The sequence below is a fragment of the Xenopus tropicalis genome, chromosome 3 (genome assembly GCF_000004195.4).
Source record: "Xenopus tropicalis strain Nigerian chromosome 3, UCB_Xtro_10.0, whole genome shotgun sequence".
In the NCBI taxonomy this organism is placed as follows: domain Eukaryota; kingdom Metazoa; phylum Chordata; class Amphibia; order Anura; family Pipidae; genus Xenopus; species Xenopus tropicalis.
The window spans coordinates 5,239,473-5,255,385 of NC_030679.2; the positions used below are offsets into that span (position 1 = coordinate 5,239,473).

The window sequence follows — 15,913 nt, forward strand, 5'->3', positions numbered from 1 at the left end:
ACACTTTTGCCCAATTCTAACCAGTTTCCTATTGGTTTAAAAGTTACGTGCAAATGTAATTGCTCTTCTCTAGTTCCGACTCTTGAAACAATGCAGTGGAACCCCCGTCTTCAATCAGATCGGTTAATTATCAGGCTCCGGCTACACTGTTTCATGAGTCAGAACCAGCGGCGCAGCCTTCGATATCAATCACATAAGTTGAACGGGTTAATCCCCCTTAATGGCCCCCCTCTGCCCAAGCTTGGGAGGCAAAGGGGGGTTTATTAGAAGTGATTGGTTCTCTGGAGAGCGGAGTACAGGTCGGCAGCACACAGTCCCACAGTTGAGTAAAAGACCCTCCCGGTAGGTACTGGAGCACTGTGGGGGCAAGCTTGAAGTTATTCCAGCCCGGCCGCCAGTAGGGGGCACTGCAGAATAAAGAGCTAAGTACCTAGGAGAGAGAAAACACACAGGGTGAGTAACGTGCGTTATTATTCCTGCAATGGCCCACATCCGACTCCTGACTGTGTGACGTACACAGCCTTATTATACATCACATTTCCCCCCCACACTTGTCTGGCATTGAGAAGAAATGGTATTGAACCCCCTGACTATCTGAAGCCCTTTTAGATATGTATTGCCCATTATTAGTGGTCTTATTTCCCCTTTAATCTGACACTCAAGATGGTGATTAAATAATCACACAAAGGCGGGAAAGCAATTACAGGGCAGTGGGTGTACAAATCCCCATGAAAACCAAATGGCATAAGGCAGAAAATAAAAGGACTTGGGGATTTATTTGAGCCATAAAATGACATTTTCTATGGAAGAATACAGAGCGGCGGTCTCTGCTGCTGGCAGTTGGATTTTCTCGGCACAGAGCCAGCGGCAGGCAGTTAAACTCTCCGGCGTCTCTGAGTGTAATTCAATCCATTGTCACTCGGCGCTGGGGCTAAACAAGAGAGGTTTGAGTAAAGGCAGCTCCCTGGAACAAGAGAATTTAGGTCAAGGTCTATTACAGGGCAGCGACGGGGGGTCTGCGAGGGCCACACCAGGGGCGGCACAGTTCTGCTCATATTGCTAGGGGACAGGTGTGGACTCCCAGGCCATTCATGCAACACCACAACATTAGCTGCAGGTATAGGACCTGTTATCTAATTGTGTGCCCAGAACATTCCCTCTCTGTATATTTGTATTTATACATATGGGTAGGGGGTGCCATAGTGTTTCCCTTAGACAGTACAGTATGGGGGTACAGCTTATTGTGTGCCCAGAACATTCCTTCTCTGTATATTTGTATTTATACATATGGGTAGGAGGTGCCATAGTGTTTCCCTTAGACAGTACAGTATGGGGTACAGCTTATTGTGTGCCCAGAACATTCCTTCTCTGTATATTTGTATTTATACATATGGGTAGGGGGTGCCATAGTGTTTCCCTTAGACAGTACAGTATGGGGTACAGCTTATTGTGTGCCCAGAACATTCCTTCTCTGTATATTTGTATTTATACATATGGGTAGGGGGTGCCATAGTGTTTCCCTTAGACAGTACAGTATGGGGGTACAGCTTATTGTGTGCCCAGAACATTCCCTCTCTGTATATTTGTATTTATACATATGGGTAGGGGGTGCCATAGTGTTTCCCTTAGACAGTACAGTATGGGGGTACAGCTTATTGTGTGCCCAGAACATTCCTTCTCTGTATATTTGTATTTATACATATGGGTAGGGGGTGCCATAGTGTTTCCCTTACACAGTACAGTATAGGGGTACAGCTTATTGTGTGCCCAGAACATTCCTTCTCTGTATATTTGTATTTATACATATGGGTAGGGGGTGCCATAGTGTTTCCCTTACACAGTACAGTATAGGGGTACAGCTTATTGTGTGCCCAGAACATTCCCTCTCTGTATATTTGTATTTATACATATGGGTAGGGGGTGCCATAGTGTTTCCTTAGACAGTACAGTATGGGGGTACAGCTTATTGTGTGCCCAGAACATTCCCTCTCTGTATATTTGTATTTATACATATGGGTAGGGGGTGCCATAGTGTTTCCCTTAGACAGTACAGTATGGGGGTACAGCTTATTGTGTGCCCAGAACATTCCCTCTCTGTATATTTGTATTTATACATATGGGTAGGGGGTGCCATAGTGTTTCCCTTAGACAGTACAGTATGGGGGTACAGCTTATTGTGTGCCCAGAACATTCCTCCTCTGTATATTTGTATTTATACATATGGGTAGGGGGTGCCATAGTGTTTCCCTTAGACAGTACAGTATGGGGGTACAGCTTATTGTGTGCCCAGAACATTCCTTCTCTGTATATTTGTATTTATACATATGGGTAGGGGGTGCCATAGTGTTTCCCTTACACAGTACAGTATAGGGGTACAGCTTATTGTGTGCCCAGAACATTCCTTCTCTGTATACCATAAACAATCCAACAACTTTGTAAAATACAAACTTATATATATATATATATATATAGGGCCCCTCCCTGGGACAGGCTACAACAAGCCCCCGCAGGATACTCAACATACCAACAAAACTGTCATTCTTGGCCAAGCAGAACCTGCAGGCGTACTCACTTCCGCCATTCAACTGCGCTACTCACAGGGGAGCTACAATCCAAGATTTTCAACCAGGGTTCCAATTAAGGCACCCACATTCCATCTTTGAATCAGCAGTGGGGTGGGGGCTTTGGAAAACTGAACTAAGGCCATAAAGGGAAACTATACCCTCAGAATGAATACGTAACCAACAGACAGTTTTTATTATGTTATGGGACCAAACTGGAATATATATATCAGTAAATATTGCCCTTTTACATCCTTTCCCTTGAGCCGCCATTTAGTGATGGGCTGTGCGCTCCCTCAGAGATCAGCTGACAGGAAGTGATGCAGCTCTCACTGTAACAGGAAGTAGTGTGGGAGTAAAAGGCAGAACTCTGCCCATTCATTGGCTGATGGGGCCTAGCATGTATGTGTGCCTTGGCTTGTTTGTGTGCACTGTGACTCCTATGATCCCAGGGGGCGGCCCTTCGTACTTAAAATGGCAGTTTCCTATTTAGGATTACCCAATGGCACATACTACTAAAAAAGTATATTTATATGAAAATGGTTTATTTAGATGAAGCAGGGCTTTACATATGGGCTGTTTATGCAATATATTATTATAGAGACCTACATTGTTTGGGGGCAAACAACACAGGAGCCCATTATAGGGTTACGACCCACGGGTTTGGAACGCCCAGTAGGCACTATTGTGACACCATAATGAATTTCATTCCATATAAGAACAGGGGCAGAATTGAATGTTACGCATTTCCTGATTGGTCGGCTGAAGCCTGCACGTCCTCCATACGCCGGGCCCCAGAGAGAGAGAGTCTCTATTTCCTCTCTGATGTAACGCTCCCGAGAGGGATTGTGAGATGTTTTGGTTACGCGACAATGAAACTAAAAGTCTGACATTTCCTCCGCAGGAAAAGGTTTATAATTAGCCGCCCGCGCCGCATAACGGCCGAAGATCCGGTTTCCTGCCGCTCGTACAAACCTTTGCCTGCCCCACTTCCTTCCTCCTCTGTAACAGCCATTAAGCCCCTCTGTTACAGGCAAGTCTGCCCATCTAGGCCAGGTCAGCTGTAACCTTCCCACAGCCCACTGCAAACAGATTAGTAATTATTTGTGCCCTGGGTACCCCTGGAACTATAGCGGGGTGACTGTTACCCCAATGTTTCTATATATCTGTAACCTTGTTATGGGCTAAGGGGGCCCAGCCTGAAGGCCAGTTAGGGGGGATTTGGGGTGAGTGCTTATTTGTGCCCTGGGTACCCCTGGAACTATAGCGGGGTGACTGTTACCCCAATGTTTCTATATATCTGTAACCTTGTTATGGGCTAAGGGGGCCCAGCCTGAAGGCCAGTTAGGGGGGATTTGGGGTGAGTGCTTATTTGTGCCCTGGGTACCCCTGGAACTATAGCGGGGTGACTGTTACCCCAATGTTTCTATATATCTGTAACCTTGTTATGGGCTAAGGGGGCCCAGCCTGAAGGCCAGTTAGGGGGGATTTGGGGTGAGTGCTTATTTGTGCCCTGGGTACCCCTGGAACTATAGCGGGGTGACTGTTACCCCAATGTTTCTATATATCTGTAACCTTGTTATGGGCTAAGGGGGCCCAGCCTGAAGGCCAGTTAGGGGGGGATTTGGGGTGAGTGCTTATTTGTGCCCTGGGTACCCCTGGAACTATAGCGGGGTGACTGTTACCCCAATGTTTCTATATATCTGTAACCTTGTTATGGGCTAAGGGGGCCCAGCCTGAAGGCCAGTTAGGGGGGGATTTGGGGTGAGTGCTTATTTGTGCCCTGGGTACCCCTGGAACTATAGTGGGGTGACTGTTACCCCAATGTTTCTATATATCTGTAACCTTGTTATGGGCTAAGGGGGCCCAGCCTGAAGGCCAGTTAGGGGGGGATTTGGGGTGAGTGCTTATTTGTGCCCTGGGTACCCCTGGAACTATAGTGGGGTGACTGTTACCCCAATGTTTCTATATATCTGTAACCTTGTTATGGGCTAAGGGGGCCCAGCCTGAAGGCCAGTTAGGGGGGGATTTGGGGTGAGTGCTTATTTGTGCCCTGGGTACCCCTGGAACTATAGCGGGGTGACTGTTACCCCAATGTTTCTATATATCTGTAACCTTGTTATGGGCTAAGGGGGCCCAGCCTGAAGGCCAGTTAGGGGGGGATTTGGGGTGAGTGCTTATTTGTGCCCTGGGTACCCCTGGAACTATAGCGGGGTGACTGTTACCCCAATGTTTCTATATATCTGTAACCTTGTTATGAGCCAAGGGGGCCCAGCCTGAAGGCCAGTTGTTCGAGCCCCATAACTCACGCAGCAGAACGTTAGACCCAACCTGTTTCCCAGAACCTTTCCTGCAGCCGGATCGTATCACTTTGCCTGGGATTATATTATCACCAAAGAAATCCATTAAGGGCAGGAGCTGGGGGCTTCCCGGGCCCATTACTCGTGTTTCATTAGGGAAGGAACACCAGACTGGCGCAGGATCCGTGATCGAGTTATTTCTCCATTACAATGAATTCCCATCTACATGCGCTGAGCTTAACCTTCCTCCAAAATCAATTTCCCTTGAAGACAAAAAGCCCAGCAGACTCCGCGGCTCTGAAGATGAAGGTGCAGGCGAGGTGGCCGCGGCCATTAAGAGATTCTGTTACTCCCGGATCACAATAACCAATATATCCGCTGAGGTTCAAACAATTTGGCTTTTCTTCCCCAGCACCCTGGCTCAGGGGTCCCAAGGGGGTTTTTATCAGCCTAGGCCAGCGGTGCAGCCCCTGCAGAACACAAGGCCTGTATTCTATACTGGGTCTCATTGTGTCCTAGAGGAGAGGCTGTTTATTCAGCTCGGAAAGTTCTTTCTCTGTCCTTTGGATTCGCCCAGCAATTAATCATTGGTCTTTGGGGGACTTGAAAGAAAAATGAGGCTGTAAATCGCCTCTGTTCTAGGCGAAAGTGATGATTGTGCTCAGACACAGGCAAAACCGTGCAAAACCCAATACTTTCAGCTCTTGTATCGACCGCCATGACGGCAAAGGCAGATTTGTACTTTCTGCCTAGTACTGAACATCTTGCTGACAGGCGGAAGGAGGTGATAAAAGGGTTAAGGGTCACCCAATTTTACTGAAAGTTACAAGCAGAGTAGACAAGGTCGGACTGGGCCAGCGGGACACTGGGAAAAAACCCGGTGGGCCCTGCTGACCTAGAGCCGCTCTAAAGGTGGCCATACACGTTAAGATCCGCTCGCTTGGCCAGGTCGCTAAGCGAGCAGATCTTCTCCCAATATCCCCACCTACGGGTGGGCGATATCGGGCAAATTTAGGCTTATTCGGTCGTTTGGCCCTGGGACCAAACGATCGAATTATAGCGACGGTAATGGGCCCAGTCGGTTCGGGGGCCGCATCAACGAGCCAATGCGCTCCCCGATCCGACTAAAGTTTTTAACTGAATTCAAGCCAGATGTCGGTGGGGCAGGCCCGTCCTTGCTGCCCCTACACGGGCCAATAAGCTGCCGAATCAGGGACCGTTATTGGCAGCTACAATCGGCCCGTGTATGGCCACCTTAAGTATTGGCGCACCCCCGACCACGGAGGGAGGTGGCAGATTGTGGCAACAGCTCACAACTGGGACAGGGGGGACCTAAAGTGGTGTGGGGGACCTTCAGGGTGGCAGCCGCGGTAGGCCCCAGGCACCCTAGTCCAACACTGGCTTTAGAGCATGAAAAACATCCAAACTGATAGATACATCCTGATCATTACAGTGGGAAAGGAAGGGCAACTGTGGCCCCTGCTGACACACCAGGCACTGGCCAACATGGTACATAGATATTGGTCGGGATCACCTATTGGTCAGGATCATTTGGCCAGCACACACCTATTAAACTCACAATGTATATGGGCAGCTTCAGCTGTATTCAGTGATGTATAAACACGTGAAGAAGGAAAATGATTATAGAGACTTCAGAAATGACAACCGTTCCTGTGGGAGGAACGGAGATTGGGAGAGTGGGGTGCGCTGGGTACTTACATTGCGACGGGCCATGAAGAACTTCACAGTTGGGACAGTGATACAGGTCAATATCCGCCGCTTGGTGCTCCTCAACTTTGACACAGCTGGAAAGAGACAGAGGGAAGAACCATGATTAATCCAGACTACAACACTGTATTTATCCTGCTGTGGGTTCTGGGGTATTATACATGGAATTGGCACTGTATTTATCCTGCTGTGGGTTCTGGGGTATTATACATGGAATTGGTACTGTATTTATCCCGCTGTGGGTTCTGGGGTATTATACATGGAATTGGCACTGTATTTATCCCGCTGTGGGTTCTGGGGTATTATACATGGAATTGGCACTGTATTTATCCTGCTGTGGGTTCTGGGGTATTATCCATGGAATTGGCACTGTATTTATCCCGCTGTGGGTTCTGGGGTATTATACATGGAATTGGCACTGTATTTATCCTGCTGTGGGTTCTGGGGTATTATACATGGAATTGGCACTGTATTTATCCTGCTGTGGGGTCTGGGGTATTATACATGGAATTGGCACTGTATTTATCCCGCTGTGGGTTCTGGGGTATTATACATGGAATTGGCACTGTATTTATCCTGCTGTGGGTTCTGGGGTATTATACATGGAATTGGCATTGTATTTATCCCGCTGTGGGTTCTGGGGTATTATACATGGAATTGGCGCTGTATTTATCCTGCTGTGGGTTCTGGGGTATTATACATGGAATTGGCGCTGTATTTATCCCGCTGTGGGTTCTGGGGTATTATACATGGAATTGGCGCTGTATTTATCCTGCTGTGGGTTCTGGGGTATTATACATGGAATTGGCACTGTATTTATCCTGCTGTGGGTTCTGGGGTATTATACATGGAACTGGTACTGTATTTATCCTGCTGTGTGTTCTGGGGTATTATACATGGAATTGGCACTGTATTTATCCTGCTGTGTGTTCTGGGGTATTATACATGGAATTGGCACTGTATTTATCCCGCTGTGGGTTCTGGGGTATTATACATGGAATTGGCACTGTATTTATCCCGCTGTGGGTTCTGGGGTATTATACATGGAATTGGCACTGTATTTATCCCGCTGTGTGTTCTGGGGTATTATACATGGAATTGGCACTGTATTTATCCCGCTGTGTGTTCTGGGGTATTATACATGGAATTGGCACTGTATTTATCCCGCTGTGGGTTCTGGGGTATTATACATGGAATTGGCACTGTATTTATCCCGCTGTGGGTTCTGGGGTATTATACATGGAATTGGCACTGTATTTATCCCGCTGTGTGTTCTGGGGTATTATACATGGAATTGGCACTGTATTTATCCCGCTGTGTGGTTTCTGGGTGGGTATTATACATGGAATTGGCACTGTATTTATCCCGCTGTGGGTTCTGGGGTATTATACATGGAATTGGCACTGGTATTTATCCCGCTGTGGGTTCTGGGGTATTATACATGGAATTGGCACTGTATTTATCCTGCTGTGGGTTCTGGGTATTACATGGATGGCACTGTATTATCCGCTGTGTTCTGGGTATTATACATGGAATTGGCACTGTATTTATCCCGCTGTGGGTTCTGGGGTATTATACATGGAATTGGCACTGTATTTATCCTGCTGTGGGTTCTGGGGTATTATACACTGGCATACTGTATAGCAAATGCCTTTAATTAGCCTCCCCAAACAGAAATACCCCCCTCTGCCAATGGTGGTTCATTAACCCCCTCCAGGCCCTGAGGTTCCATTTGCCACATAAATCTGTGGCTCAGAGGCAGGACAGGCAACATATGTTGGCATGTTACATACATCTCCCAGAATAAACAGGCGGCCTAATGAGACAAACACACAACACAATCCAGGAGGCTGCTATACACACACGTCCCGGCCACGTGCGAGGCTGATGACAAACAGAAGTTCTGTTGCCTTTGCTTTGCTACCCAAACCCAGCGGAGTGAAAATCTGTTATTTGTACAAGATACCCCGAGAGCGGCACCAAGAGCCACAGTAAATATTATGGGGAAACGGCTGCTCGTAAACGCTCAACGCTACATTAAGTCTGCTTTGTTGGCCGGCCAACTAACTAGTCTGATGCTCGGAAGGGCAACTCGGCTAAGGATGTGAAGGCTGGATTAAAGGCAGTGATGAAAGCCTGGTCGGAAATGGTTATGGCCAAGAACCAAAGAGACAAACACCATAGATAAACTTTCCCAGATGCACTGCAGAGTAACTCTTTACAAAACAATATTATATCAATGTAGCAGAAACCAGAATATTCATAAACCCATGAAAAAGTTGGCTCTATATGCCCTTTACAGCACAGACTACAACTAAACTTAGGGATTCCCCTGTACTAAGCACAATTCAGCAGGAACAGCCCCTAAATTTGCCCATAGCCTGTACAGAGAGATACCATAAACCTATGGCACTTAGGGATTCCCCTGTACTAAGCACAGTTCAGCAGGAACAGCCCCCTAAGTGCCATAGGTTTATGGTATCTCTCTGTACAGACTATGAGCAAACTTAGGGGGCTGTTCCTGCTGAATTGTGCTTAGTACAGGGGAATCCCTATGTACCATAGTTTTATGGTATCTCTCTGTACAGGCTATGAGCAAACTTAGGGGGCTGTTCCTGCTGAATTGTGCTTAGTACAGGGGAATCCCTATGTGCCATAGTTTTATGGTATCTCTCTGGACAGGCTATGGGCAAACTTAGGGGGCTGTTCCTGCTGAATTGTGCTTAGTACAGGGGAATCCCTATGTGCCATAGTTTTATGGTATCTTTCAGTACAGGCTATGAGCATACTTAGGGGGCTGTTCCTGCTGAATTGTGCTTAGTACAGGGGAATCCCTATGCTGCCATAGTTTTATGGCATCTCTCTGTAAAGGCTATGAGCAAACTTAGGGGGCTGTTCCTGCTGAATTGTGCTTAGTACAGGGGAATCCCTAAGTGCCATAGGTTTATGGTATCTCTCTGTACAGGCTATGGGCAAATTTAGGGGGCTGTTCCTGCTGAATTGTGCTTAGTACAGGGGAATCCCCAAGTGCCATAGTTTTATGGTATCTCTCTGGACAGGCTATGGGCAAACTTAGGGGGCTGTTCCTGCTGAATTGTGCTTAGTACAGGGGAATCCCTATGTGCCATAGTTTTATGGTATCTCTCTGTACAGGCTATGAGCAAACTTAGGGGGCTGTTCCTGCTGAATTGTGCTTAGTACAGGGGAATCCCTATGTGCCATAGTTTTATGGTATCTCTCTGTACAGGCTATGAGCAAACTTAGGGGGCTGTTCCTGCTGAATTGTGCTTAGTACAGGGGAATCCCTATGCTGCCATAGTTTTATGGCATCTCTCTGTACAGGCTATGAGCAAACTTAGGGGGCTGTTCCTGCTGAATTGTGCTTAGTACAGGGGAATCCCTATGTGCCATAGTTTTATGGTATCTCTCTGTACAGGCTATGAGCAAACTTAGGGGGCTGTTCCTGCTGAATTGTGCTTAGTACAGGGGAATACCCCCAGCGGTATAACTACTAAGAAATATTATGTTTACCAAAAGTGAGCATTTGCGGCAGCAGTTTTCAATAAAATGATTCACACGTCTTTACTAGAAACCATTGACTGTGCAAACCAATGCGTACTTGTTTTGAGAAAAATCTGAAATTATATTGAGAATTAACATTAAGAATCTCACTATGAGTCACTACTGGAATCAACCCAAGGGAATCACAGTCACTGCTTAGCTGTACGGAGATTACAACCTGACACATGAAACTTCAGGCAGGTGCAAAAATGCAGTTGACCCAGTTCAGATAACCTTATAACGAAGGGAAACACTATGGCACCTCCTACCCATATGTATAAATACAAATATACAGAGAAGGAATGTTCTGGGCACACAATAAGCTGTACCCCCATACTGTACTGTCTAAGGGAAACACTATGGCACCCCCTACCCATATGTATAAATACAAATATACAGAGAAGGAATGTTCTGGGCACACAATAAGCTGTACCCCTATACTGTACTGTCTAAGGGAAACACTATGGCACCTCCTACCCATATGTATAAATACAAATATACAGAGAAGGAATGTTCTAGGCACACAATAAGCTGTACCCCCATACTGTACTGTCTAAGGGAAACACTATGGCACCCCCTACCCATATGTATAAATACAAATATAGAGAGAAGGAATGTTCTGGGCACACAATAAGCTGTACCCCCATACTGTACTGTCTAAGGGAAACACTATGGCACCCCCTACCCATATGTATAAATACAAATATACAGAGAAGGAATGTTCTGGGCACACAATAAGCTGTACCCCCATACTGTACTGTCTAAGGGAAACACTATGGCACCTCCTACCCATAGGTATAAATACAAATATACAGAGAAGGAATGTTCTGGGCACACAATAAGCTGTACCCCCATACTGTACTGTCTAAGGGAAACACTATGGCACCTCCTACCCATATGTATAAATACAAATATACAGAGAAGGAATGTTCTGGGCACACAATAAGCTGTACCCCCATACTGTACTGTCTAAGGGAAACACTATGGCACCCCCTACCCATAGGTATAAATACAAATATACAGAGAAGGAATGTTCTGGGCACACAATAAGCTAAGGGAGCATTATATGTAAATGGTTTCAGGGCACATTCACTTCCTGGTGTTACTGGCCCTTTAAATACAGTGGAACATTCCATGTCTGTCATTACAAGGGGTAGAAGGCACTTTCCTAAGCTTTAAGTATCCGACAAGCCTAATATTTCCAGCTGCAGACATTACGGGCTCATTTGCGGTCAGCGCTGAAGGCTCCCGCTACTGTGGTCTCTCAGGACCTCGTACAATGTGTCTTGAGTCGCAATGTTTACATTTTTCTCTGCTAACCAAGCCCCCACAAACGCATGCGACGCATTAACACAAGAAGCTGCCTATTTGTTTAAATTTTTACTTTTTCAGACTTGCAGGGAAGGGCTGGGGGTGGGGGGGGGGGGGATCCAAATGCTTTTATAAACTCCAGTTGTAAATATCCTAGTGGAACCACTGAGACAGAAAGAGTGGCGCTTTGATGTTAATTACAGGAAACAGGCACTACATTGTAATTAGGGCAATAATTCCTATTAAACTAGACAGAAAGAGAGAAAGGCAAGGCAGGCGGGGTAGGCGATCACCGAGGCACAGGGAGACCAAGGACACCTAGGTGCTCCCTGCTGCTATTCTATTACACCTCCCTTCTCTTAGGAATTATATAAAGGAGAAGAGCTTGAAATAAATAAAAAAAAATATATGAAATAAACCCAGTTCTGCCCCCAATAAGGGGTAATTATATCTTAGTTGGGATCAAGTACAGGTACTGTTTTATTATTACAGAGAAAAGGGAATCATTTAACCATGAAATAAACCCAATAGGGCTGTTCTGCCCCCAATAAGGGGTAATTATATCTTAGTTGGGATCAAGTACAGGTACTGTTTTATTATTACAGAGAAAAGGGAATCATTTAACCATTAAATAAACCCAATAGGGCTGTTCTGCCCCAATAAGGGGTAATTATATCTTAGTTGGGATCAAGTACAGGTACTGTTTTATTATTACAGAGAAAAGGGAATCATTTAACCATTAAATAAACCCAATAGGGCTGTTCTGCCCCCAATAAGGGGTAATTATATCTTAGTTGGGATCAAGTACAGATACTGTTTTATTATTACAGAGAAAAGGGAATCATTTAACCATTAAATAACCCCAATAGGGCTGTTCTGCCCCCAATAAGGGGTAATTATATCTTAGTTGGGATCAAGTACAGGTACGGTTTTATTATTACAGAGAAAAGGGAATCATTTAACCATTAAATAAACCCAATAGGGCTGTTCTGCCCCAATAAGGGGTAATTATATCTTAGTTGGGATCAAGTACAGGTACTGTTTTATTATTACAGAGAAAAGGGAATCATTTAACCATGAAATAAACCCAATAGGGCTGTTCTGCCCCAATAAGGGGTAATTATATCTTAGTTGGGATCAAGTACAGGTACTGTTTTATTGCTACAGGGAAAAGGGAATTCATGGGAGATGGGTGTTCCGTAACTCAGAGCTTTCTGGATAATGGATCCCATACCTGTACAGTAAAAACTCCTTCAGTGATTACTGGGGCATTTCTTACAGAAGAGGAGGAGGTTAGCAATAATCACTGGGGGGCCATTTTGGGGGGATCAATATAGTCCCTTGGGCATGGAGGACTGTATCCCTTGGCACTTCCTTCCTTGCATGCAAAGAGCAGCCCCACCTCGCTTTATGGCAGGGATTCCAGATGCACAGCGTGTTCCTAGGGATTCTTACAAGTTAGAACCCAGCCGGGTTTGCCAGCCAGTGTTCCACCCAGTTGCCACATTTTGGGCACGTTTCACTCGGCAATTAATCACGAAAAATAAGAAAATTTACTTTGTATTTCCTGTTGTTAGAGAAGCCAAAGCTGGGAATGGCCTTCCAGCAATGACTGGGTTAGTTATTAAAGGAAAACTACACCCCCAGAATGAATACGTAACCAACAGACAGTTTATATCATATAAAAGGGACCTATTAAAGAATCTCCCCAAACTGGAATATATATATCAGTAAATATTGTCCTTTTACATCCTTTCCCTTGAGCCGCCATTTAGTGATGGGCTGTGTGCTCCCTCAGAGATCAGCTGACAGGAAGTGATGCAGCTCTAACTGTAACAGGAAGTAGTGTGGGAACACAAGGCAGAACTCTGCCCATTCATTGGCTGATGGGGCCTAGCATGTATGCAGGATCGGACTGAGCCGCTGGGACACCGGAAAAAATCCCAGTGGGCCTTGGCGGCCAAGACCCGACCATTGCCGGCGCCCTCCCTGCCCAACCATTCCTCCCCTGACGCGTTAAACTTACACACACTCAGGGGAGGACATCGGGTGGGGGACCCTGCGGTGGGGCTAGGGGATGCGCTGGTGGGGGCACCTGCAGGGCCCCGTTGTTTGGAAACCCGCTATCCAGAAACAGGGTCGGGCTGGTGGTGCAGGGCCCACCGGGGCTTCTGCCTCAGGGACCCCTGCATCCCCCAATGGCCCCTGCCGCCTTCACACCCCCCGCAGAGGGGGGATTGGATCTGGGCTGCCAGGGCCCACCGGGTTTTTTCCCAGTACCCCAGCGGCTCAGTCCAGAAAGCTCTGGATTACAGGACAAGTCATCTCTCATGGACTCATTTCACAGTTTACTTTATTGGTGTTACTGTTCCTTTAAGCCCAGCGCTGCTGACGTATGAGAATAATGAATGAGCGGGACATATGGCCCATATGGCAGGGGATAAATCCCAGCAGGCAGTGCACACGCAGTACAGTATTTATACCCAGTGCTCAGTATGGGAGGGAGATATAACCACTGTAGCGCAGGCCGGCAGCTTATCTGATCTAAACTGGTTACCTAAGGGGGGGCTTATCCTCTACTTCAAAGCCAGATCTTATCCAGCAGCCATTACACAAGGAGGGCATCCTGGAACCATAAATCAAGTGTCACAGGCAGGGGGGGGGGGGAATGTGAGGAACACACGCACAGCATCTCAAACCCAATGACCCATAATTCACTTTATAAATGGCCAGATATGGGTCAGAAGGACCCATGCCAGTCAACGGCCACATAGGGCCTGGGGTTGTCGGTAAGCTGAGGATCAGCACTGTGTGGCTTAAGCCTATACATTTTTAGCAGTATGTGCCATTGGGTAATCCTAAATAGGAAACTGCCATTTTAGAATTAAGCCCCGCCCCCTGGGATCATAGGAGTCACAGTGCACACAAACAAGCCAAGGCACACATACATGCTAGGCCCCATCAGCCAATGAATGGGCAGCGTTCCGCCTTTTGTTCCCACACTACTACCTGTTACAGTTAGAGCTGCATCACTTCCTGTCAGCTGATCTCTGAGGGAGCGCACAGCCCAACACTAAATGGCGGCTCAAGGGAAAGGATGTAAAAGGGCAATATTTACTGATATATATATATATGTTCCCCGATATGGCCCACCTGCCCCATTGCCGCCATTATAATTCGCCTACATGTTCCCCGATATTGCCCACCTGCCCCATTGCCGCCATTATAATTCGCCTACATGTTCCCCGATATCGCCCACCCGTAGGTGGGGATATCGGGTGAAGATCCGCTCGCTTGGCAACCTCCCAAGCGAGTGAATCTACACGTGTATGGGGACCTTTACTCAGTTGGAGACCAGCAATCAGATCATACAGATACTATATCTGGTCAATATTCGGCCACATACATACACAATCCAATAAGTTGTTGGTTCAGTCCGAAGTGGGGGTATAGTTTCCCTTTAATAAATGAAAGCACCTTTCTCCCTAGTAGGCAATACCCCCTGGCTTCCATGCCAATAGCTGGGCATCTTCCTTTCTGCAGAATCTGCCCCAACAACCTCCCCTTTCTCCGAGGACTCTTCCCCTAGCCATGCTTGCCATGTTGGGCATCTGGGCTCCTACTGATCGTGCCCCCTGGGCTTTACTAAAGCAACGGTTACAGTCTGACACATTTAGTTACTGGGTTTTTGAATGCAAATAATAAATGTAGTCACAAGTGGGGAAAATTATACAACAACTGCGCAAACTAAAAAAAAACAAAAAACAAAATTGCAGTGTATAATTTGATAATATTCAGTTGTGAAGGGTGGACTTCCCCTTTAACTGGGAGACTGAAAACCTTATTTAACCCTCCCACAATGCACCTCGAGCTTGGAAACCACAATAATACAAAGTGCAACCCTTTCTGCCGCCGCTGGAAGCAGCTAGAGAAGGGCAGGGAGTACTGGGAGGAACAGAACGTCCCCTGGCTCGGGAGTGCCCCAATCCGGCAGCTGAATGCAGTCTGGGCACAGGCAGGGGAGAGACATTGCGTTCTCAGGGAATTAGCCCCCCGCCTCGCCGAGCAGCTTGTGATTAAATCTATTCTCCCCGCCTCTCTCCGACACGGAACAATTAGGCCATCGTGCGCCCCCGTCTCGCTAATCACCAGGAGAAATGGATCAACGTCAATACGCTAAGCAAAAGGCACGGCAACCTTTATATTGGTCTTTATGCTTTCCTTTTTATATGGCAACTGACTATCCACCTACCCCCAGAAGCTCTCCACCAAAAAAGCTAACTCCCAGCACCCTCAAAGTGAATTAATGTAAAAATCTCCAAATGCTTGCTCGTTGCTAGGGTCACTGACCCTCAAGTCTTGCACTGATCTTAAGGTCCCCATACACGGGCCGATTGTAGCTGCAGATATCCGTCCCTTGGTCCAATTCGGCAGCTTATCAGCCCATGTAGG

The 15,913-nt window shown here is 46.7% G+C and overlaps 1 protein-coding gene across 2 annotated transcripts in view; it reads right to left on the reverse strand.

Moving 5' to 3' along the window:
• Positions 1 to 15,913, reverse strand: part of kdm7a (lysine (K)-specific demethylase 7A) — a 55,383-nt gene that overhangs the window by 26,571 nt on the left and 12,899 nt on the right. For both annotated transcript variants that reach the window (XM_031898075.1, NM_001079196.1), the window contains 1 exon segment: positions 6,581 to 6,666. In XM_031898075.1, coding sequence (XP_031753935.1) covers positions 6,581 to 6,666 — 86 coding nt within the window.